Source organism: Panthera pardus, unplaced genomic scaffold, assembly GCF_024362965.1.
Source record: "Panthera pardus isolate Hobbes unplaced genomic scaffold, ASM2436296v1 HiC_scaffold_8, whole genome shotgun sequence".
Taxonomy (NCBI): Eukaryota; Metazoa; Chordata; class Mammalia; order Carnivora; family Felidae; genus Panthera; species Panthera pardus.
Window position 1 is genome coordinate 138,291,875 of NW_026527013.1, and position 26,218 is coordinate 138,318,092.

The 26,218-nt window shown below is 41.7% G+C and overlaps 1 protein-coding gene across 1 annotated transcript; it reads left to right on the forward strand.

Moving 5' to 3' along the window:
* The first annotated feature begins 12,865 nt into the window (after positions 1 to 12,865).
* Positions 12,866 to 25,125, forward strand: WNT16 (Wnt family member 16). Its single transcript, XM_019452560.2, has 4 exons — positions 12,866 to 13,376; positions 13,560 to 13,801; positions 15,764 to 16,050; positions 22,828 to 25,125. Exons 1-4 carry the CDS (start codon positions 12,943 to 12,945, stop codon positions 23,290 to 23,292), a joined length of 1,428 nt encoding a protein of 475 aa, XP_019308105.1. The 5' UTR covers positions 12,866 to 12,942; the 3' UTR covers positions 23,293 to 25,125.
* Positions 25,126 to 26,218: the final 1,093 nt, after the last annotated feature.

Consider the following 26,218-nt stretch of genomic DNA (forward strand, 5'->3'; position numbering starts at 1 on the left):
GTGAGGAAATGAGAGCAAGAGGAATTTGGGGGAGAAAGAAAGAGGAGGTTCAGAAGCCTTAAGAAATGGTGGCAGATGTCATTTGGTGCCATGATTATCAGTCAGCACGCATGGCCTACAGTTTAACCAGAGTCAGTGTGTGCCTCTTAGAGGAGACGTCACAAACAACAAAAGGTCACAGTCTCCCGCTGAAAACTAAAATTTTCAATTATCCAGCTGTGTGTTTATTTTCGTGGCCATTAAGTTACTTCATTGCTGGCGGAATACAAAGATGCTCTTAATCAGAGAGAGGATAATTGTAGTCACAAAAAGAAAATGTCACTTTGTACTAACTAATCTGATTACAGCTACTTCTGTAACTGCCTTTTGAAAAGGACTAATCCTTTTTTTTAGCTCGGTCTTCAGAGTCATGAGTTTACTTGTTTCGGAATAAACCTAACCGCTGTAACTCACTTGTTAACTGCATTTCTCACATTTCCCAGTAATAAAAGTTGTCCTTTATTCTGATTCACGTTTTCCAGTGTAGAAACTTAACTCTTGACGTTATCAAGCGATTTCAATGTGAGCACTGTATCGGATTTGCAGTAGAAGGCCAGCTATACTAAAACAAAAACAGAAACTCAATTTAGGCTGCGATTGCTGAAGCTTCTCAAGCCCTCTCCCCCACTAGATTGAAGAACATTTTGCCAGTATCATCAAAACAGGAGATGGAATATTCTTCTCTGGGGAATGTGACCAGCCTAAGAGACAAGACATAAATATATTGTTCCGGAAGATTCACCAAGAAAATAACCCATTGAGACCACCATAAGGTAAATTTCAAATCAGTAAGTCCTACCCATATGCTCAGAGCTCCTAACTGGCTTTTAATTACTTCATGCATAATCATGAGCAACAACCAAGGAATACCAGGCATCTGAAGCAGCTTCTGGAAGGACAGATAGACACAAAGCAAGCAGAATAAAGTGAATTGGAAGAAGCAGGAGGAAGAAAATTGCAAAAAAAATGTCATTAATATATTATGTTAAACACAACAGTCACCCCCCAAATATGTGCACACCTGTCTGGTTTTCCAGGGCCGTCATAACAAAGTACCACAAATGGGGTGGCTCACAACAACACAACAGAAATATATCCTCTCACAGTTCTGGAGGCCAGAACTCTGAAAGAGGCGTCACAGGGCTGCACTTCTTCTGGAGGCTCTAGGGAAGAACACTTCCTGCCTCTTCCAGCTTTTGGTGGCTCCCAACATTCTTGTGTCTTTGCTCCACTGTCTCAACCTTCACATGACTTTCCTCTCCTTCTCTGTATGTGTCTTCTCCTTTTCTATATCTCATAAGGACTCTTGTCATTGGGTTTAGGGCCCATTCAGATAATTTTGGATGATTTCATTTACGATCTTTGTTATGCCCAGAATTCGTGATCCCCAAAGACCACCAGGGAGCCGAGTCTGATGCAAAAGCAAAGAGCCTTTATTCGAGCTTGCTCGAGCCCAATCCCCTACCTGCGCCAACGCAGCGGTGAGATACCGGAGAGAGAGTTTCAAAAGCACAAAGGTTTTATAGGCGTCTAGGGGTAGTCGGTGAGGTAGCGGTCGTGGCCTTAGCCGATTGGCTGGAGAAGGGTGAGAATCCTGTTACGCAGGTTGCCGGGTGTGGTTTGATCGGGAAGTTACTCAAGGGGAGGAGGCGTGGTCTGAAGTTTGAGCTGGAATTTCTTTCTGTGGCCATGTTGGGGACATAGTCACTCAAGATGGAGGACACAGAACAAAATGGAGTCGGCCAGCCTAGGTCTGCTCTTTCATCTTAATTGATGACATCTGTAAAGAAATATACTTTGGAAAAATCAAAATGAGTTCCCATTCACAGGTTCTGGGTATTAGGTTGTGGACATATCTTCTGGAGGGTCACCACTCAACCTACTACAATGTGCTAATCTCCAAAGCCTATGAATTTGTTACCTTTTGTAGCAAGAGATTTTGCAGATGTGATTTAATGAAGGATCTTGAGAGGGGAAGATTTTCCTGGATTATCCAAGCGGTCCCAATGTAATCACTAGGGTCCTTCTAAGAGGGGGGCAAGAGGGTCACAGTCAGGAAAGGAGATGTGACAATAGGGGCAGAGGTCAGAACGATGTGAGGAAGGCAATGAGAACCGAGGAAGGCAGGCAACCTCTAGAAGCTGGAAATGACAATGAAGCAGACTTTGTGTTCCTTCTACAGACCCAAGAAAAATGTGACTGGTGGGATGATGGTGAAGCAGATCTCAGATGGCATGGACAACAGATGTGGGGGCCCCCATTCCATATTGGAATAGGTCAGGGGACACTGGGGGAACACTGAGTTATAAAAGATGATATTAATATAACTTCTGATGCCCATGAGGAGATTTGGGAACTGGCAAGGATTGACATTGGACTTGTGATAAGCACATAGCAACCAGACAAATGGGGAAAAAAACACAAGTGAGGAAAAGGAAAAGAATCACAGCGTATTATACAGCTTAGCATGAATAATATGATGTGTCAGAAGAAAATAAGGACTGACGGCTGATCTAACCACAGTTTCGAGACACCCATACAGGGGACACAAAGGATATCAAAGTATACACATGTGCAAGGGGAGGGTGAGAAGGGTGAACAGAGCATATCCTCCACTTCCAGAGAAGAAAGGGGCAGATAATGCCTAAGCTTTTAAAAATTCAAAAGTAACAGTATAAGTGTGATATTTAGCAAAGTGGCGCAGAAGACCCAAGGAATTCAGCTGGAAGTTATTACTTCTGGGGAGGAGTAAATGGCCAGTGTGGAAGTGGGAAAATGTTGTTTTTCATGAAAAGACTTAGACAATTATTTAATTACTTCATCTATATGATTTCTTAAAAGCCTATGGCTTTGTGAGAATTTCAGTGGGAGTGTCACTTTATTTAAGTTATTCTGCAAAGTTCCATTGATTCACTGCTGTACCCCTTTGACTAGATTACTGAGCTGGACAATTTAAATATTAGGAAAGGAGTCACAGAAAGATTCTAAGACTTGCTGAAGGCTACTGCATAAAACTAAGCCAGGAAGATAAACAAATGTTGCATGACCTTAATCTTTTTAAGTGGCTCTTCTGATTTTTCCAGCTGTGAAACATATTTATGACCTTCAACTCCTTTCTTTTGTTCGAGTTTGAATTCTAAGTCATGACTCACCTTAAAGCAAGCAAGTAACAAAAATAACCCTCCACCATAGGTGTTATCAAATGGCTTAAATTATCTTGAAAAAACAAAGCATATATATTTCTTTATAAACAATCACAAGCAGTCATCACATGTTTTGTCTAGACTGACAATTTATGCAATCTATCAACAAATAATTGTGCACATTAAATAAATAAAAATATTTCTTCAGCATTTTTATGAATATCTCTATACATCCACATTACAATATATTTCTCAAATTTAGCCACGGATCTTAAGCCACCTGTTGCTTATTTATTTTGTGATTCGGTCTCAACTACCTTTCTAACCTTATATTGATTACCAGGCAACCCAACATGCTTCTGGGCCACTTGCCTAAGATGACAATGTGTCAGGGATCATGAGTTCATTTTAATGTTACCAAGGGAAACCATAAGCAGGAAAATAAAACAGTGTGTTCTAAGCTTTAAAAAGTGGAGGAGGACATTGTTTAGGGACACTGATTTTTTGTGTGTGAAATCATCCCTCTGCCCCTTTGGGTTTAATCTGTACAGTCAAGAGTGATTGATAAGGAGGCACTGCTCTTGTCTTCCCAAGGCTTCCAAGTGCAAAAGTGGATAGCCTTACAGTGAGCACTGATATGCCCTATGCCAACCCTTCCCTGACCGGTGTGCCACTGTATAACTTGTCTTTCCTCAGAATACAGTCCAGAGCATTTGTGTCACGTGTATCCTGCCTATGGCTTCTGTGAAGGTTCTTCATCTGCCGACCCATCTGTTTTGAGGGCTTACAACACTACATTTTATAGTAGGTGGCAGGGCTGATGAACTTGCTCTCTTTGCCTAAGGAAGTGAGGACTTCCTTCAACATGTCTGTATTCTCATTTCTTTCTTCTATCATGAGGAAGTCTGTACCTATTCCCCTGTGAAGAAAGAGTGGCCCGTCAGTAGGTGTCCATCAGCACAGGTGTCCCACAAGCAAGATAGTCCCACCCTCTCTCTTCATAGACCTGGACATCTTTAAATAGCTTGAGCTCTCTTCTGACTTCTTGTTGCCTTATCCTAGCCCTTCTCTCACGTCTAGCTTCTCAGCCTGGAACAGAGTGGACATATTGGATCAGCCTTGCTCTGTCAGCCTTGCTGTCTTCAAACTGGGGAGGAGAGGAGGAAGAGGAAACTTCACTTTGCATAATCTAGCTCTACTAGGAAGCCTTACATTTGATAAAGCCGATACTTTGCCCAAACCAGTTCAGTTCTCTCTGTACATGCTTTATTCATCAGAACCCCTGGGGCAGGGAGGGGAGTGGAGTAGGAAGGGTAAGATTCCAGCACTGAACCCCACCCTAGACTGCCAGCAATTCCTATAAGATTAAGATATGCTGAGGGCCAAATCAGTTCCTGAAGGAAAACTCCTTCCAGCCGAAAGCTGCCATAACTCGGTTAACCTGTAAGGCAAATATTAGTTCTCTCCCCAAAACAACATTAAAAAGTGGCTCCGCTATATTTGTCTGGTACTGGTTTCACGAGTGTGCCCTGGGGATTCCAGATAATGCGCTGGTGCTAAAGTAGCAACTGGAATCTTTTACCCGGTCGGCTGGACTCAGGCTCTGTTCTGGCATGTGGCCCAGTATATCAATATTGTGGTTTTCAGCCCACTTTGGAAGCTGCTTCACTAAGCCATGTGACAGCCCCCAAAATTGGTCTGGCACCAGAAGACTTCATCAGATTGCGAACTTGAGAGCCTCCAGTCGGCTGTTTTTGTATTGATGCCTCCCTTCGTAATCATTAACAGAAGGTGAGAGGGGCCACGTTTGGAACACACCTCACACCTATTATGCCGTTTGTGTTTATGTCTCTGAGCCCTCGTAAATCTCCTGGGCTCGGAGCCCTTGCCTACTCAAATGCAAGTATTCTCTGGAGGAAACTCCAGTAAGTGGTTGAGTTACTAGCCCGGCTCAACAAACTTACCTGGAAGGAGCACATGGCACAGCTACAGATTTGTCAGAAAGATTTAAGAGCATCAGCTTATTTACTGATTTTAACACGAGCCGAAACTGAAGCTGTGAATACTCTAGACATAGCCATCTGGTGGTCCCCTTGGAACTTGAGCAAATCATGTGGCACATACTCATGCAATGTACTAGGTACAAGTCTTGGCAAATTTCCAGTTGAAAAGTGGTAAACGAGTAGATTATGTCAATGCTGACAGCTCTCAACTTAATGCTTTATTGATTCCACTGTTATGAGAAATTCCTTGTCAGTTAAAACAGCAACCACACAATCATTATTGAATGCCTAATACGCACTCAGCCTTACGGGCAATGGGGGAAGGGAGGTTGCAAAAAAAAGTTACTCATACTTTTTGGTTTGAAGACATTTACAATCTATTTGGTGACTTACAATTAAAGCACGTAAAACTATCAGAGAGCAAAAGTTAATTACGTGACAAATTTCCTGGTAGGTACCTCAGATGATGTAGGAACTGGACAAAGCAATACATTAACACGGTCAACTGTGGAAGGCTTCCTAAAGTGGTATGACTCAAAGGATGGGTAGGTGGGTTTGGGTACATGAAAAAGGAAAGAGAAGAAAATTTAGGCATGGAGGCAGTGCTTCTCAAGAAATCGAAATGGGAATATGCAGCCCCTGCTCATGGAAAAGAGGAGAAAGAAATTGGGCTGTCTAGGACGAATATATGTGCTGAAATTGAGTGAATTTCATCAGAAATGACTGCTAGGGGCGCCTGGGTGGCTCAGTCAGTTAAGCGGCCCACTTCGGCTCAGGTCATGATCTCGCGGTCGGTGAGTTCGAGCCCCGCGTCGGGCTCTGTGCTGACAGCTCAGAGCCTGGAGCCTGTTTCAGATTCTGTGTCTCCCTCTCTCTGACCCTCCCCCGTTCATGCTGTCTCTCTCTATCTCAAAAATAAATAAACGTTAAAAAAAAAAAAAAAAGAAATGACTGCTATAGACAAATCCTGAATGAAGGATTTAGAAGTCAAACCAAAGCGTTTAAAATGGAATAAACAAGGGTGCGCCTGGGTGGCTCAGTCGGTTAAGCATCTGACTCTTGATTTAGGCTCAGGTCATGATCTCATAGTTTCATGAGTTTGAGTCTCATATAGGGCTCTGTGCTGACAGTGCAGAGCCCGCTTGGGATTTTCTCTCTTTCCCTCTCTTTCTGCTCCTCCCCTGCTCATGCTCTCTCTGTCTCTCAAAATAAACTTTTTTTTTTTTTTTTTTTTTTAAAGGAGTAAATAAGAAATTGTGAAGGATTTCAGTCAGGTAAGTGAAAACATTAAAGTCAAGTTTAAATGTGATTCGCCTCCGGGCGCCTGGGTGACTTAGTTGGTTAGGCAACCAACTCTTGATTTCAGCTCAGGTCATGATCGAGTCCCATGTCTGACTCTGCACTGGCAGCACAGAGCCTGCTTAGGATTCTCTCTCTCCCTCTCTCTGCCCCTTCCCTGCTCATGCTCTCTCTCTCTCTCTCTCTCTATTATTTATTTTGAAAATAAATAATAAAGCTTAAAAACTTTTTAAAAATGTGATTCACCTCCATGTGAAGACAGAGACCCAGGTAAATCCCAAATGCTGTTAATTGGTTGGGCATACTTAAACACCTGAACATGCATCCCACCCACAATGAGGACAATGGTGAGTGGTGGAATGTGAACAGCAACCTTGAATCCAAAAACAACTTCAGGGGCACCTGGGTGGCTTAGTCGGTTAAGCCTCCAACTTTGGCTTAAGTCATGATCTCACGATTTGTAGGTTCCGGCCCCGTGTCCGGCTCTGTGCTGACACTCAGAGCCTAGAACTTGCTTTGGATTCTGTGTCTCCCTCTCTCTGCCCTTCTCTCACTCATGCTCTGTCTCTCAAAAATAAATAAACATTTTAAAAAAAGCAAAAACAACTTCAGCCTGGGCTGATTTTTAAATGGTCTTTTATTGGCCAAATATTTATTACATCCTAACAATCAAGTGTAATTATTTGACCTAGCAGTTAGAATGAGATAGACAACGGGCAAGTTTCTAAAGGACTCTTCCTCCAAATTTTCTCCCTTAAAATTTAAGGTTGCTTAATTTTATTTATTTATTTATTTTTTAATGTTTATTTACTTTTGAGAGAGAGAGAGTGGGGGAGGGGAAGAGAGAGAGGGAGACAGAGAATCCGAAGCAGGCTCCAGGCTCTGAGCTGTCACCACAGAGCCCCACATGGGGTTCGAACCCACCAACCATGAGATCATGACCTGAGCTGAAGTTGGACGTTTAACTGACTGAGGCACCCAGGTGCCCTTAAGGTTGCTCAATTTTAGTAAAATGGAAAAAAAGAGAAGATTTGTTTTTTCCATTAGAGACAGCCCAGTGATCACCTTAAAAATAGTACTCTAAAAACTAAATGCCAGATGGTTGAAGTCATTTTCTTCATAACTTATTAAAATCAGTAATTATTCACCAATTGAGTTGTTCTGTTTTACAAAATTCAAAAAACAACTTTTGAAAAGAGAGACTGAGAAAGCTACATCCTCCCGTATTTCAGTTTTGTGTGTTCTGCTTACCTGTGCCCTGAGGCAAGAGTGACCACTCTCATTTGTCAGTGATGGTGTTTTACTTGTATTCCCTCCTTGCAAAGAGATTACCACTAGAGATAGGCCACTTCTCTCCCTCAACCTTGATTTTTAGGATGAGTAGCCGAAAGATTTTCACTCTCATACTTGCGGAAATTTAAAAAGCAAGACAGCATCCTTTCTCAACTCCTCTTTGTGTTGGTTGTGCCCCCGGCATCACCTCTGCTGCTCCGAGTCTGACTTTCTCTCTGGTCTTTTGGGCCACCAAAGGACAGCAGGATGTCCAGAATATCATTCTCCGCCCCCCGCCTGAGAGCCAGTGTTCACAGGCCTGTGCTCTGTTCCACACTGGTAGCATCCAGGTGGAATTTAAAATAGAATGGATGGGGACCCAGTTATGTAAAAAGTCAACTCTGGTCTTCTGTTCTATCATGGGAGTTAAGACCAGCTGGGTGCTTCTGGTATCAGTTTCCAGTACATAAGTCTCTGTGATCTGAGCAGAAATTCTTACAACAGGATCCTTAGAAGTCTCGTTCTCTGATGGATTGCCAGAGGCAGAGTCCAAGGCGTATCTGTGCAGGCAGACTTTTTTGCTGAGTTTCCCAGGGACTGAGAGAAAACTACCAGAAAGAACAGGCTCCTCTCGGTTCTACAACGAATAATCTACAACAGTCCTGAGTGGGCAGTAGGATTTATTGCCAGCCAGCTCCTTATCTGGTGCAGTTGGCCCAGCTGGTCAATGAGGGCCCCCATTATGACAGATTCAGTCCCTTGAGAGAGCTCTCTTGAGTGAATGAATATGCTTGAAATCTGGCTTTCCCCCTCCTAAACACCCTCTTCTGGAATATAGCTCAAAACCCCTAACCCCTGCTAGGAAAACGGGTTCATATACACATTCTCCTTACGGAATCAAGACAGCATAGATGCTTCAATAACCTGTGCAAACTTGGAGTCACATGGTGATTTTCTTAGCCTTAATCAAATTTTAGGTAGCTGGGTTCAGATCATGAGATGACATAGTAAAGTTTGTATTTATGAACAATGAATGAGAAAATCTTTGCAACGTTTTACGGATATGGGTACCTGAAGCTTAGATAGCTTGCGTAACATAGTAAAACATCAGGTCATATTCTATTGGCCTGTTAATAGTGTGTCCTCTCTCCAAATTATGAATTGTAAACAATAAATAGGAAACGAGGCTCCTGCTTGCTGCTTAAAAAATTAACAATTTGAAATGTGTGGTTATATATATGTTTGGATTTGACCCATCATTTATTTTTCTCTACATAGTATAATCCTCATTAATGATAGGAGACATAAACCATATTCTATTAGAGATATAAATTAGATTATAAAAGAACTCCTCACTTTCACATTCCAGAATAAATAAAATATCTGTAATTTCCTTTACCCTCAAAATAAAATTTCATATCGTGGCACCTGGGTGGCTCAGTCAATTGAGCATCTGACTCTTGATTTCTGCTTAGGTCATGATCTCACAGTGAGCATGGTGCTCCATGCTAGGCATGGAACCTGCTTAAGATTCTCTCTCTCTCTCTCTCTCTCTCTCTCTCTCTCTTTCACCCTCTGCCCCTCCCCCACTTGCATGCACACATACACGCTCTAAAAAAATAAAAAAATATATAAATAAATTTCATATGGCCTGATAACATTATAATGTATTTTATTTTAATTTTTTAAATTTTTTTAATGTTTATTTATTTTTGAGAGAGAGACAGAACGAGTGGGGGAGGGGCAGAGAGCGAGGGAAACACAGAATTGGAAGCAGGCTCCAGGCTCTGAGCTGTCATCACAGAGCCTGATGCAGGGCTCAAATTTGTAAACTGTGAGATCATGACCTGAGCCAAACGCTCAACTGACTGAGACACGCAGGTAGCCCTAGATTATACTGTATTTTAAAGTTCAACCATTTTTAAAAGAAAAATTTTAATGTGTATTTATTTTTTGAGAGAGACAGAGCCCGAGCAGGCGAAGGGCAAAGAGAGAGGGAGACACAGAATCTGAAGCAGGTTCCAGGCTCTGAGCCGTCAGCACAGAGTCTGATGTGGGGCTTGAACCCACGAACTGCAAGATCATGACCTGAGCTATAGCTGGTCGCTTAACCAACTGAGCCACCCAGGTACCCCTAAAGTTCAACCATTTAAAAAGACTTTTGCAATTAAAAGAATTCATTTTAATTGAAACTCAGAAGGAAAAGTAGAACTGAAGGTGCAGGATAGGGGCCCAAAAAGTCTAGCCTGTGTCACCCTGGAAACTGGGCCATCACTCAAGTAGACATGCCCTTGTCAATGACTAAAGGCTTCCTCCTCCTGGGGTTATAAATCCACTCGCAAATGCAGTCTCCCACGCCCCATTACCCCTGCCCACACACACACACATACACACACACACACACACTCCCACTACTTCCCTCCCTCCAGCCCTATGGGAATGCTAGTAGGCGCTTCAGATCTGAAGGAGAGCTTTTTATAATCTTAAAGGTGAGAAAACTGAGACTCAGTGTTGAAATGAATTGCCTAAGAGTACAACTGACTGGCGCCTCAGTCACCCAACTCACCCACTGCTCTCCCCACTGCTCTGCCTCAGCTGCAGAAACCAGACAGTGAGGAGGGGGCAAGCAGCAGGATACCCGGGTGGACGGACATCTGCCTCAGTGAGATCCACTTCAAGGCAACCCAACGTGGGTTGTTCAGAGGACAGACGAACTCTTCTGATGGAGAGATCTGTGAACTGTGATATGAAGAACCATGGAACACAAAAGAGAAATTTAGCCCCTGAGGCCCAGTGATGTGGAATTTAATCAGAAAAAAAAGAAAGAAAGAAAGAAAGAAAGAAAGAAAGAAAGAAAGAAAGAAAGAAAGTTGCGAATTAGGTTATTGAGGTGGAAAGAACAAGCCGCTACAATAAGACTTTTTTTTTTTTACATTTATTTATTTTTGAGAGACAGAGTGAGACAAAGTGAGAGCGGGGGAGCGGCAGAGAGAGGGGGAGACACAGGATCGGAAGCAGGCTCCAGGCTCTGAGCTGTCAGCACAGAGCGCGACGTGGGGCTCAAACCCACAGACCGTGAGATCATGACCTGAGCCGAAGTCGGACGCTCAACTGACTGAGCCACCCAGGTGCCCCTTAATAAGACTTATTTTTGACTCTACTACTTACTTGAGTGACCTTGAGCAAGTTTTTAACAGCTCCAATTCATTTTTTAATCTATAAAATGAGTACCAATTTGGGAGGGTTGAAATTTTGTGTGGAAAGAGAGAGAGAAGAGAGAGACAAAGCGAGAGTAAGAGATTGAATACTAGAGGCACTCATCAGACTCTCCGTGCATAAATGTCTGGCAGAAAAAAAAAAAAAGGCACTCCAATGTCTGTTCATTGAATGAAAAGTGTATTTCTTCAGCTCCATCAACTCTTGGAAATAAATACCCTTTGCTTTAGAGGTATGGACAGAATAATCCCTAAGTATTAATGTTCTCCCCTCCCCCATTCCCCCCGAAAAGGAAGTCACTTCTCTTATTTCATCATTTAGACCACTTAGGTATGCACTCAGGGCGTTCCTCATCATGTTAATCCACTCAATAAATTCTGTTCAAAACCAAGATTTCATGCGCTGGGCCCAATGGCGGGGATACAGCAGAAAATGCTCCATGATCCCCCTGGAGAGGCTCACAGAATAAAGTGAGCTTGGATGAAGGCTCTGATTTTGAGAGAGGCCACTAGCCATTAGCCAAAATATGTCTGGATCAGTAACTACACCCTATCATCAACTTGACTCTCTAAAAATTACAATGTGGCTTTAGGACCTGGTACATAGTGTTCGCTCAACAAATATTTGTTGGATAAAGGCATGAATGGGATGGGACGGGAATTTCAGTGAGCTTTTATTGCTCTGGGCTGATGGAGGAGACATGCAGCAAATAAAATCCTTTATTTGAGGACAAAGCAAAGGAAAGCCAATCTTTTATCTGAGTAAGTCTGGTAGGTCCACCCTGAGAATTTACTACCATTTCAGAAGTCCTCTGGGGAGCAGGTGACACCTCTCAGAAACATTTCATGTCACCAACCAGGCGAGGCAGGACTGTTGGATACGACGGCTGAGCAGGTCCAGCTTGCCTTCCCAATCGTCCCAGAGATCTTCTATCCTGAAAATCACTGGTTCCCCAGCCTTCCTAAACTGCCGGGCACCATACATTCTCTGGCTTCCCAACTCTCTTTGGCTCTAGAGTGCCTCACTGGACTCTATGCTCTCCTTCACTGAAATCTCAAATTCTTTTGTTTTAGACTTGTCTCTGCGGCTGGTTTGTGAACTTGAGGGAAGGGACACTGTCTATAAATTCCCACAGTACTGGGCAAACATGAAGCGTTTACCGAGTAACTTTTTAAACTGTGTCTTCCGTGTGTAGCCTTGTCCAAGGTCTCCACGTGAGCCACAATGCGGAGTGGCGATAAGGGCAGGGACGCAACCCTCATCTACTCTAGAGCTCCCCAGAAGCTCTCTCGCACATTCTGTCTCTCTCCTCTGTCTTCTGACAATGCTCTCAAAGACGGCAGAAAGGAAGACAAACCGGGAAAACGAAATCGCATAACACCATGTAAATATGGTAGATTAGATAGGAGGCCAGAACCTTCTCTTTCGCTAAAAATAAATAAATGTCTATTTAAATGACGACGACCTCAAGCCTGACAGCATCTCACCCATCCGAAGTCTCCTGACACGTTGAGACCTCGAGCAGTGCTGAAAGGTCAACTTGTTTGGTACCAACTCTGACTCAAAAAGATTACTCTCCTGTGAGGTGAGGGAGAGGAAAGAAACGGGGGCAGTGAGGTTTTCCAGCCACTCCACCCAGAGGGTAATTAATCCAAATGCGAGTGGGGTGGGTGGAACTCAAACATCTCCCATTCGACCCACGCCTTCCCCCAGGGTTGCTAAGACAGAAGCGGCCCTGGCAGTCTTCGGGTTGAATCAATACCCCTCCCGCCGAGACCCGCTCTTAGAAGACCGCGACAGGAGGAAAGGTCATGAACACACCCGGATCTGGACGCGCTGTCCCGGAGCAGCGGGCCCGAGCGCCCCCCGCGGAGCCCGCTCGCAGCCAATGGGAGCTTGAGGTCCGGGGATGATGAGATGCGGGGCCGAAGCTGGGCCAATCAGGCTCCAGGCGCGGCCAGGGGGAGGAGATGGGAGGAGAGGCCGGGGGCGATGGAGACAGCTACACCAACAGAAGTTTCTCACCTATTTCGGCGAGGGACGCTCCCGCACCTCTTGCACACCTCCAGCTCCGCGAGGGAGGAGGGCCCCAAGCTCCTTTCTCCACCTCCTTTCAACTGCTCCCTGCAAGCGAGGGGAAGGCTGCTGAGAGCCCCTACCACCGCTGGCCTTCTTTTTATGTTGTCTCACAGGGAGAGAGGGGGCGAGGGACAACTTGGTTCTGGGGAACTGACCTCTGGCCTGGCGGGCCTCTGGGCAGAGAGGGCAGCAGTGGAGCGGCTGGGGCTGGGGGACTCCATGCTGGGGCCATGGACAGAGCGGCGCTCCTGGGACTGTCCCGCCTGTGCGCGCTGTGGGCAGCCCTGCTCGCGCTGTTCCCCTGCGGAGCCCAAGGAAATTGGATGTGAGTATGGGGGCGGCACGGCGGTTGTGGCAAAAGGGGTGCCCAGCCTCGGGGGACTTCCAGCTGACGCGGGGGAGCAGGGCCGGGGACCCTAGGGCGGATGACCCAAAATTTGGCAAAACACCTGGGAACGGAGAGGAGAGCTGGGGAGCGGCTCACGCTAGGGGCGGCGGTGTCTTACAGGTGGTTGGGCATCGCTTCCTTTGGGGTTCCGGAGAAGCTGGGCTGTGCCAACTTGCCGCTGAACAGCCGCCAGAAGGAGCTGTGCAAGAGGAAACCGTACCTGCTGCCGAGCATCGGAGAGGGCGCGCGGCTGGGCATTCAGGAGTGCAGGAGCCAGTTCAGACACGAGAGATGGAACTGCCTGGTCACCGCCACCGCCCAGCAGGGCACCAGCCCCCTCTTTGGCTACGAGCTGAGCAGCGGTAAGTCACGGACCCTCGGGGATGGCGCAGGATGGAGGGCGACAACTCCTCCAAGTACGGTAAATGAAGGAGTGCTTTCGTGGTCCGCCGCTGTCTCAATCCCAAAAGAGGTCCTTTAGTGGACGAGAATTGGGGGGGTGACGGAAACCAGGCCCGGGTGCAGGTGCGGTCCTGGAGGGGGTGACTCCCCAGGTCCAGAATGGGGCGCTAGGAGCTGTAGCTCTTCCTCCGTCCCGCGGCGCTCGGCGGGAGTTGCAGAAAAACTGACACTCCACCCCGCCGACCCCTCGGACCCCGTAGCGCCCCCCTACGTGGGTGACCAGCTGGAGAAACATGATGTCGGCAGCAGGGAATGCTGCCGCCGCATCTGCTTTGATTTAAGAGCTCCGCTGCGCACCGAGCCTTGGACAAGGGGCTAATTGCAGCGAAGCCCCACGTTTGTTGGCACCTCGGAGCGCGGGGCAGACAGAGTAATGGTGATTGTAAAAGGGAATGTCCTGGACAACTCAACGTGCGGCTAACCCGAGCGCGACTACTTTGGCTCTCCCCTCTGGTCTCCTTTCCTTTTATATCTTTCCTCCAGAGAGCACACCCGCGGCGCGGGAAGCTGCAGTAAAACAAAGTTCCACTTCCACGTGCCCAGTGACTCTGTAGGGATAAAGGTTCAGGGAACCAGGATTGTTCTAGGAATATCAGCAGATTCAAAGAATTTTAGAACCTGGGCGCCGAAAGATTCGTTGTTGTTTTTCACATTCATTTCCGTTCTCCCTCCTCCTTTGACCCTTCTCCACCCGCTCCCTGCACGCATCGCCGCCAAAGTATTGCATTTGCCCCGCTGCGTTTTGGCCGGCGCGCCTTTCCGAAGGGGGCCTGCCCCTCCCCGCACCCCCGCAGAAGAAAAAAGAAGGAAGAAGGGGGAAAAAAAGGAGGAGGAAGGAGGGAAGGAAGGAAGGAAGGAAGAAGAAGAAGGAGAAGAAGGAGAAGAAGGAGAATTAGAAGCAGAAAAGTTTTAGTTGATGAAATTCAGGGACATCAGCTGTTGAAAAGGTTTTTTGGACAACGGGCATGCAACTGTTTCTACTCCAATCTTATCTCAAAAGAAAAAAAGGTCATTTGCTGAGTCTCTTCTAGCCCATTTTACTAATGTTTTAATGAACTTTAATTTTCAAAGATTTTAGCTCAAACTCTATTGCAGGTGGGCTAAATATATACTCAGATTTCTATAACAATTTTTTTTTTCTTTGCTGGTGACATTTCATTTCTTTGCTGGTGACTTTCATTGCTTTTAAGACTGTAAAAGGATTAGCTAGCACTATATAAAATATTTAACTGTTCCATATTAATATCAGTGACTGTTGTTTATGATATCCTTGGGAAAAAAAAAAAAAAAAGACCAGTCTTTGATGTGAAAGTAAACTGTAACATCTACTGATTGCTTTGGCCTTTGCTTAATTTTAATTTGCATTCTGACGTGTATTATTTACACAAACAAAAATCACACCAAGTTTTTCAGCTTGTGTTTTGTGAGAACACATTTGAAATGTAAAAATAAAGGTAATCTGGACTCTTTGGGCATTGTATTACCATTTACTGTATCCATGCGAAGGATTTTAAATTCAATATGTACTTATTGAACTTTTATTGTCTATTAAGTACTGAGCTAGGTGCTGGCATACATTTCAAATTTTAAAAATAAACAGATGATTCTAATTGTCATGAGGGCAATTTATGCTGTACAATATATAAAAATGCCCCCAAGTGGAATACTGAAAATTAATGTAGCTTTTTTATAAGACTAAAACAATATGAAATTGTCCTTTCTAAATATGTACTCATTAAAGCATCCATTGAAAGTAATTGCAAAATCACTTTCCTGCTAAGAGGTTAAGAAGGAGGCTTTGTTATGAACATAAACAGACGGAGGTATGGCTCTTCCATTCAGCAATTTATGTTTTGTTCTAGGCACCAAGGAAACAGCATTTATTTATGCTGTGATGGCTGCAGGCCTGGTGCATTCTGTGACCAGGTCATGCAGTGCAGGCAACATGACCGAGTGCTCCTGTGACACCACCTTGCAGAATGGCGGCTCAGCTAGTGAAGGCTGGCACTGGGGGGGCTGCTCCGACGATGTCCAGTATGGCATGTGGTTCAGCAGAAAGTTCCTAGATTTCCCCATCAGAAACACCACAGGAAAAGAAAGCAAAGTTCTGTTAGCAATGAACCTACACAACAATGAAGCCGGAAGGCAGGTATGTATCAGAAAATGGAATGAAATCTAGTGCCTTTAAATAACACTGGGATGACACTTCTGAATGAATCTGTCCAAGTGATTTTAAAAACATACACTGGTAGTGGAAGAAACATATATGTCATCTATATGTATAATATATATGTGTGTTTATTGTATACATAAACAATATGTATGACTTCTACATCGATTCAGTTTAAGTTCTCCATCGGATAGGGATTGATGTATTGGTGATTTTATATTTTGTCTACCTGGAACACTAATTATAAAATAATAGATGTGCACATGCCTTTGGGTGATTTTGTTCCATCCCCTTAGCGGTAGAGCCAGGATAAGATCTATAGGATCTGCCTAATGGTACCAAATCAAATTCCGTCTTAAATATACTTTTGATTATTTCTTTAAATCTATTTTTAGTGGGAAATGGCTCCTAAACATCATGTGATCAATGTGTCCGTACTTTCTCGAGCAAACATTCTTGGATACATTAGAGAATTCATGACTCCTAACTAATATTTTGGTGAAACAAATCTTTTTTAAAGAGAATTAGTTATTTTATTATAAAGTGATACAGATTCATTATAAAAAAACAACAAATGCAGATAAATGTAAAGAAGCTTTAGATACATTAAACATATGGATATTTAAATATGTACATATTAAAGATTTAATTTAATCTTTAATTAAATTTGAAGAACCATCATCTAATTAACCTCTTTTATGAATTCTGTGTTTTATACTAAAGTTTTCTTAAAATGGAATAAACTTGTAGCTTAATTTAACTTTAACATATTTATTTTAATGAATATTGACACAATAAAATTTGAGTTCTACAACATAGGGGAATTACTTGGTAATTCATAGTGAGTTTCTTAAAACAGTCAAAACCTTTTTATGAATATACATTTTCTATGTTGTGATAATCTTTTTAGGACAGGAATATCAGCACATATCTTATATTATTGTAAATATCCAATAACCTGTAAAGGTCCCAAAGTAGTCATTGCAATCTGCCACATTTTCCTGAAATAAATTAAAACAAGTTGCAGTATCTGTCAGAAATATTTAACGTATATGTTACATTTGTTTTACATTTTTGGAAAGTGAATAAATGGAACCCGCTTAGAATAGGTACAAGTTTCAGCCAGCTTTCTTTACTTAGCCATTCTGGTTTATAATGCGAAAACACAAATCTCAATAAATGTTATTATCACCATGACGCTTCAAATTCAAATTTGAATTCTTAATTCAATGTGAATATTGATTCAAAATAGCAAAATCGAAACTAGGCAAGTCAGTAAATAGCTAGGTAGGCTTTTCATATTTTTGTTTAGAAATTTTAAAATTTAATAAAGTAATTCTTGCCTGACACCACAGTTACGCACATGTCTCTTCTTAAAGTTTTCCATGTAAAAAAAAAAATAAAATAAATGAATGAGGTTCTGCTTCAATGTAAACATTATCCACTAAAGGATTTTTAAAATTATCTCTAACATATGAATATAAAAGAGGTCAAATATATGTTTGTGTTTCTTAATACATATTTTTTAAAACTCTAGAGTTAGGATGAGAAACACATTAAGTCAAATTAATATCTTTAAAAAGACCCACAAATGTATATTAATTATCAATTTAGATCTTAAATCTTCTTTAATCATTCTTTAAATAATTTTGTAGGGATTTTTAACATTTCACTAGAAAACAAAACTTGGAAATTCATGTCATGATTAATTCCCTGAATAAAGCTATCCCTAAACTTCTGAGAAGCTCTGCAGTATTCTGTGTTTTTATCAGTATCATTAGGCAGGTATTTAGTGTTATTCTGTCTTGTGTGTTGTTTCTAATTAGGTACCAATATTTGCCTCGGTAACCACTTGATCTTCAACTAGTATTTATATTCCAAGTTTATTAAAAACATACAACTATTTAGCATCAATTTTAATCCACTGTTTGTTGGCAAAAAACAATCTTCTCACATTACTGAGGTTTTTGCTATTATTCTAATCGTGCAGAAAATAATTCAGCCTATACATATATATGCAGTTTGTGTACATTTTGGAGTTTTCTCTACTGAGTATTTTTGTTCTTCATTGGTCTACATAGAGTCTTAAAATATTACAAAACATTACCTGGACTGGAGTTTTTGTTGGTCTGTTTTCATGAAATATTACAATTCAAAACCATTTTGTATTTTTCTTTCCACTGGCAGCCAAACCCCCCCTCCCCCTCCCCCCCCCCCCCCCCCACCACAACAACAAAAACCAACCAGGTTTCCAGGCTATTATCTAATATGGAAGAACAATCAACTCCATTTTTAAGATTGGCAATTAGGATTTTAATCTAATAGGCATATTCTTCTGAGTAAAGTTCAAGGTCTGCATTCAATTGAGTTGATTTTCCTCGTCTCAAAATCCCAAACTCAAAATGTAGGAAAGCGTTCAGAGAAATGTGGGTACTGGCGCTTAGTAGTGCTGTGAGCAGGATAGATGATTTTCTAACCGCTGACCTTAAATACTCTGATTCCCACTTGGTTTCTGACACCATTCCTAAAGTTATGACTCCAAGAATAATGTTGCTGAATGGTGATTGGCTAACAGAATGATGTGATGTCTTCCAGGGGCAGAACTTCTGGGAATAATGTGACTTGGAATATTTATGGGTATTTCTTTTGGTGTGCTTAAAATATTTCCATTCTTCCCATGTCCACCTCATAAACTTTTAAGTTTCCCTACCCCATAATTTGTTTTATGATGAGTAACTCAAAAAAGTGGGAAGGGCCCAACCCCAAATTTTCATTGACCTGTTTCAAGAATATTTATAAGTACTTGAACAACACATAAGTGTTTTGCTTTTCAGCAGGTTCAAATATATTTTTGGACTGAAAGAGACAAAATGGGTCAGAGGAATAGGAATTCTACATATAACCATCCAACCTTATGTCACAGTTTTCCTAAAAACTTAACTAGATCATCTGATAGTTGACAAAATGAAATGTTTATAACAAAACGTTCCACAATAGTTTGTTTTGTTTTGTTTTGGTCATTTCTGTGAAGTTTGGATAAAGCCATACGCTGGAAAACAATCATCGCCTGCTGTGTTACCTCTGAATCAAAATTGTGGGACCAGTCACTCCTTAGACCACTTCTTAGCAGTTTCTATTTTTACATTAAGTATTAATGATACATCTTTCCTATTTCACTTCATTAGAAGTTCATCAAACCAAAACTTAACACAAAGAGCCCAGTAAATTGAATGCTACCCTCCTAATTGCTCTCCCATAGTTGAAAAATATTCCACCAAAATGTGCACATCTGTTTGCAATAGTTAACAAAACATTCCTCTGTTAATATCGTTATAAACCTTAACAACTCAACTAGAGTAGAGAAAGGAATTTTCTCATAACCACATACTACTCATACGAATGCTGTTCTCTAACTTTTCCTGTTAGCAGAAAATGGCTCCTATCACTGCAGTTCAGAACGGCTATTTGATGTTAATTAAGAATCCCAGCTGAAAAGCTCCAGAATATACTTTTTTTTGGAGTGTTCATGCAATTTCCTTAAATATACTACATTTTCCACTTTCATTTTTCTCTGTTCTACTAAAATTCTCCTGCTGCATATGCAGACTTTACATCATATATCACCAACTTTCCTTATGTAAATCAAGTGTCTTAACCATGCTGTTCATTCTTTTGTAAAACTGGAATAATATGTAAGTACATGTTCATTAACTACCTACTGTGTGCAAGGCATTTCTTTCTGTAAAGCTACATCAAGTAAAATAATTTATGAAAAAGTTCTCTGAGAAACACTAAGTTCTGCAGTTACACTGTGTGTGTGTGTGTGTGTGTGTGTGTGTGTGTGTGATCTGCCTTGGACTCTGCATTTCATCAAATTGTCCTAATGGTAATTACATTGCTTTATTTTAATCCCTATTTGCCCAAGTTTCTTCCTTAGAGGTTTTTTTTTTTTTTTTTGGGCTATAATCATTTAAATTTCATGTCAAGTTATTGGAATTCTTCTCCTTGATGTTTATTTGTCTTTCTATCCTAGACTATATCTATAGCTATGTCTATATCTATATCTATATCCATATATATGATAATATATATGGTAAAACATATGTAATATAAAATATATACAATAAAACTTAGGATAAAATATAAATAAATGAAATATAAATGTAAAATATACACATGATAAAAATACCATATTTGTACTTATTGTTAAGGACAAAAAAGATAATGGAATTGAAAGGTAATCGAACAAAACTTAAAAATATCATCCCTGAAAAGTTATAACTAACTCCAGGTATTTAAAAGATTCTAGTTTTCTATAGCAAGAAAATCTTCCCAAAATTCCAATGTGAATTCAGCAGGTGATATCATTAGATATCACCTTTTTATCCTTCAAACCTGGGAGGTAATGTGTCCTAACTCTGTGGCCTAACACTGCTGTGGGCTGAGGAATCGGAGGAGAGCCCCCTAGGATCAAGACCTTTCCATGCCATTGACTCTCCTGGCAGTGACTCCTTTGTTTAAGGTGGTTTTCAGTTCTTTCTTCAGCTTCAGAGCACCAACAGTGAGTTAAAGCTGTTCAAGTGAGCTGGACTAACTATTCCGTAAGTATTTGGTGAGCATCTACTCCGTCCTCCATGCTTTGCAAATTGGCAACACCATACATGATGTCTGAACTGGTTGATGAAACAAAAGTCGGCCCCTCAGTAAGATCCTGAGCAAGAGGCAGTTTTAAATCACCAAGTGATGACTGTGAGGAATGTTGATCAGGTTTAAATACATAAACAGACATTCTTAGATTTTTGGCTTTCTTTGGACAATTTGTTTTGTTATTGCCCAGCATTAGCTGAGCTCTCTTTTTCTCATATCCTTCAAGCCCTTAAAATCTGAACAAAAGTAGGCAGATTGCATTAATTTGAACATTTATTTGCCTGGAGACATTTTAAAGAATGGAAGTCTTTGTGAATATCAAATGCCATAAATTTAAGTAACTAAGCTGTGTGCCATACTTTATAAATTGCTTTCATATCATTGAAAGCTGTCTTTTGCCTGAGTTACTAAGAAATAGACATAGCTACTTGCTTCTCAGTTTTATGAATTCAAAAAGAGCATATGTGCTCTATTCCATAAAGGACAGGGTTTAAATATTATTCTGTTTATTATTTTCAACACTAATAAGTATCGAATATTGCACAAATCAATACCATATGCTCTCACTCAAGGTTGCAAATATTATAAATTGTCCGAAATAGTCCATCTCATTAGATAGTTCAGAAACTTTAATTTCTTGGGAAACCTAACATTCCACGAACACGTCAGTGTCAGGTTTAAGTATAAAATGGCAAAACATAAACCCCTGTCATTTTAGAGTCGTGATAAGAACTGTAAGTGGAATTTAAGCTGTGAGGTTTTCCTTTCTTTGGTGAGATGACACACATAATTTCCAAGTTATTGAATGGGCAGATCAATTTCCCATTTTACCCAGCATGCTGACAGACCGTCAGCGCTACAGCTAGCCCCGGCGATTTATTAATCTGCTCTGTCGTCCTCTAGGGATGGAAGGAAGCTGTGTTAACCAGCCTGCTGTATAAGAGAATAGAACCCCCAAATTCTTGAAATCTCTCTATTGCTTTTGCACGGTGAGCCCCATGTAAAATTTTCTCTCAACTCTTTCCGGACCTTCTTCTTCAGGGAAAGGGGGCATTTATTTAGACCTTAATGTGTGCCAGGCAATGGACTCTTACAGATATATGTAATTTCATTTAATTCCTCAGGCTGAATAAACCAAACTCAGCACTTTGAATTGAAAAATTATGTATATATATTATCCCTTTTCTATGTTAGGATGGTGCTACTGATCCATCAAGAATAGGACATATGTTTTGAATTAATTTTCCACAACAGGGGAAGAATTTGCTGGGAGCAACCACACTCTCCAGCCCCTTTTCCTTTTGACCAATTTAAGTTGATTAGTCAGGGTTTCTCATGTGGTCTGTGACCAGAGGATAACACGGTACCCCAAGCCCGCATGAACGTAATGGACTTTTACAGTGATCAAACCTGAGAACTCTCAGTGCATAGATCTCATGCTTGGATGCCCGTTAGAATCATCTGAGCAGCTTTGTGGACGTGCCACTGCCTGGACCCCACCTTGGCCAAGTAAATCAGAATCTCAGTGATTAGTGCGTTGGTTATTTGCAAAGTTTCCACAGATGCTTCTATGCACTTGTGAGGCGAGGATGACCATACTGTCAGTGCTTCTCAAGTTTTAAGGTGCATACGAGTCCCCTGAGAATCTCATTAAAATGCAGATCCTGATTCTGTGGGACTATAGTGGGGCCAGAGAAGTTGCGTTTCTCACAAGTGACGTTGGTGCTGCTGGTTCATGAACTACACTCTGAGTAGCAAGGTGCGATATCAGGAACATGGAGGCATGGATGAACATCTTCCCACCCCGAAATTAAACACAAAAATAGACATAAAAGTAGTTTCCCTCGGGTGTCTCAGATCAACCCTGATGACTACATTGGCCTGGTCCACTACTTTAAATTAGACTTGGAAACGTTTGCTCTGCAGGGTCAGGAGAACGACAAAACACTGGAACCCTGAAGCAGCTGTAGAGACCCTTTATGTTCAAAACTATCGTTTTTGTGCAGGACTACACGGACCCAGAAAGTGAAGTGGTGAGGTCAGCCGCGCTTCTGTTGTTGGGTAAGACACTTCATGAATGATATTTAATGCAATTCCTGTTGGTTTCAGGCCGTCGCCAAGCTGATGTCAGTAGACTGTCGCTGCCACGGAGTGTCCGGCTCCTGCGCTGTGAAAACGTGCTGGAAAACGATGTCTTCCTTTGAAAAGATCGGCCATTTGTTGAAGGACAAATATGAAAACAGTGTCCAAATCTCAGACAAAATAAAGAGGAAAATGCGCAGGAGAGAAAAAGATCAGAGGAAGATACCCATCCGCAAAGATGATCTGCTCTACCTTAATAAGTCTCCCAATTACTGTGTAGAGGACAAGAAACTAGGGATCCCAGGAACACAGGGCAGAGAATGCAACCGCACATCCGAGGGCGCGGACGGCTGCAACCTCCTTTGTTGTGGCCGCGGCTACAACACCCACGTGGTCAGGCACGTGGAGAGGTGCGAGTGCAAGTTCATCTGGTGCTGCTACGTCCGCTGCAGGAGGTGTGAAAGCATGACTGACGTCCACACCTGCAAGTAGCCCCTCCATCCAGCCTTGAGCCCCACTCCTCAGTGACAAACAAGGGAGGGCCATTCCGAGGTGCCTCCCCACTGTGCAGGGCTGTGGAAGGCGCCTCCTGCCTCCGAGGTCCCAGACCCTTGGGCCTCCGGCAGCGCTCTCCTTGCCTGACGGATATCCAGTCACACACCGAGCATGTGGATTTTGGGGGATACCAAAGTTGACAAGGTTTGGGTTCATTCTTTGGTGGTTTGGAAATACGTATTGACCTACCAAGAAGATAATCTGTCTCCTAAACAAGAAAGAAGAAGAAGGAGCCTTCATGCGGGGAGACCTGGGCCATGCTCAGGATAAGATCCTTGACTATGGAATTCAGTTATGGAACTCAATAGCGGTGGGTTTAATGTTAGACGTTTTTAAAAGACGCATCTTATAGCAGCAAGGAACAGTAAACATGATCTCATTTATTTTCTCAGTAATTTGGGTGAAGAAATCATACTGTGCATAGAAACAGACATTGAAAAGTTAACAGAAGTGGAAGGTGCTTACTTGCCTTTCCTGCATTTCAAAAGAAGGGCAATTTAAAAGAATTTTCATAACTGATACAGTATCCCTAAAATGTGTTTGCTAGAGATGTTTAGTGACAAAAGGGAAGAATCTAAACATAGAACGTAAAATGTATGATTTGGATTTTAAGTGCCTTTTAACTATGAGAGTTTATCTAGAAAAATCTCAGTGAGATATACAGCAATCTTTTATCTTTGGCTTTATTCTTTAATTGTAGACCAGTTTCTACTATTAAAACCCCAGCTCTGAAATATCGGAGAAGAGAGGGATCTCGAAAGCATGTGGGAAACTTAAAGGTAAAAACATAAAGGGCTTTCATACATTGTAAGGGAAAGTACCCTTTAAACATGTAAGACAGTATTTTGTACAGTATTTTGCTTAAAAAAGTTATATATTTTGTAAATACAGTATTTAAGTTATATGATGATATGTATTAAAACTTCAGACATTATTGCCAAAGCCCAAGAGTTAAGGCGATAAAATTATCTCAGAAATAAGATTAGCTTCTGTTTCTTTTCATTCTATTAACTCTGACTTTTTTTAAACATTGAAAAAGAAGTTAATTGAGCAGTTATATGGATGTGTTTTTCTTGTCAAAATGACAGTTTTACATGTTATAGATTAAAATATGCTGCAAGATATTGAGAATTGTGTTATTTCAGCAGATTAGTTAAATTCTGCTTTTAATTAGTTCTGTTTAACTTGTAAGGCTATTATAATAAATTATGCAGTAAAAGTGTTAACTGGATAAAAGAATCTACATCAAAACAATGATCACTTTGTGTATTTGATATCTTGGATATTTATTATATTGTATGTAATGCTGCATTTCCATGTGAATGTTGAATGGTCTTTCTAAGTTTAGTATTCATGCATGTATATTCATCATACTTTACAAGGTTTCTGGTAAAAATTACAGGGCTACATTTAAGGTTGTGTTTTAATGTAGATGCTTATGTTTTTTATGAATTGTTAACTATTTCAGTATTCTATAGGAAAAAACTTCTAAGTTCAGGAAGGACAAAGAAAGAATATTCTTTTTCTAATAATAAGCCAAGAAAATGTTTCCTTGCCCATAACTCTCATCCTATTTCCTTTCAATCTTATTTCCCAAGGCAGAGCAATAATTTTCAAAAAAGAGCAAACCCATGGAAAATGTCTCAGGCTTCATATTAAATTCAAGGCTAAACATTTCATTGTGACCCTTACAGTTTAACAAAGAAATATTATTTATAAGTGAAAATCTCGGAAATGACAATTGAATAAATATAGTACTTATTTAAAAGAGTGGTTTACCAATCTTTAGCATTCGCTGATTAGAATAACCTGAGAGACTTATTTTCATGCCCCCCCCGTTTTTTTGCACAGTAAATCTATTTTATCTGCATTAAAATAAGCACTCTTTTTTTTTTAAGGTGAAGAATAGTTCCCATTAACAACCAATTTCTTCTATCAACTAGACAACTTTTCATAATTACCTTACCAACCAATTGGTAGAATCAGGCGGCCTCTAATTCCCAAACGCTAGTATGCAGCCATTGCTTGAAGACAGTGATGCCAACTCAGACTCTCTTCTCTGGGATGCCTGAGCAGGATCTCCTAACTCCCAAGCTTTGGCTTCTTCTTTTTGTGTCTTTGGCTTCTTCTTTTCCTTCTCCTCTCTGGCATCACTATGGAAGCCATTCTTGAATTTCTCACCAGTTTAACTGATGGCCAACCTGGACTTGGCTCATTTTCTTCCCACTCCCCGTCATGCTGCAGGTAGCACCGCGGTGCTCTCGGGAATACAATTTGTGGAGCCCAGATGTTCCTATTCAATCTAGGCTATTTTGCCTGCATTGTTTAGGGCTCTTCGTGTTGCAAGTAACAGATGACACAACCGAGACTGACAAATGTTAAAGGAAATGCATTGACTCAGTAACTGAAGAGTCCAGAGTCCAGACTGGTTCCCGTGGAGCTCGATCTGAAAACTCACACTATGTTCCCACGGTTCAGGTCTTTCCAGCTCCAGCCTAAACAGGCTGGCTTCTGCAGTGTTGTCTTCTACTTCAGGCCCTACAAGGTGGTGGGGGGACCCTCACCACCTCATGCCACCCCAGGGGCCCCAGGTTCTTCTCTTTTCTTAGCTAAATGGCTGCTACACTCCCTCCAAACCTCACATTCTCCTACCACTCATTCTAAGGAAAGAGAGAGGTTCTTCTTGGTTGCTTCTATAGGAGAGATGGAATTTTTTTTTTCCTTCACAAAATGACCAACTAAGGTAGTTCTGAGACTCATTGGCTCTGATTGGTTAATATGTCCATCCGGGAACCAATCACAATGGGCATTGGAGATTGGGGTTAGGGGATAAATACACTGATGATCTTAAGGCAATCAGATC

Coding starts and splice junctions, on each gene's coding strand:
- WNT16 (XM_019452560.2), top strand. CDS start 12,943: ATGGGAGGAGAGGCCGGGGGCGATGGAGACAGCTACACCAACAGAAGT. Junction 13,377..13,559: donor GGAGCCCAAGGAAATTGGAT/GTGAGTATGGGG, acceptor GGTGTCTTACAG/GTGGTTGGGCATCGCTTCCT. Junction 16,051..22,827: donor ACAATGAAGCCGGAAGGCAG/GTATGTATCAGA, acceptor TGTTGGTTTCAG/GCCGTCGCCAAGCTGATGTC.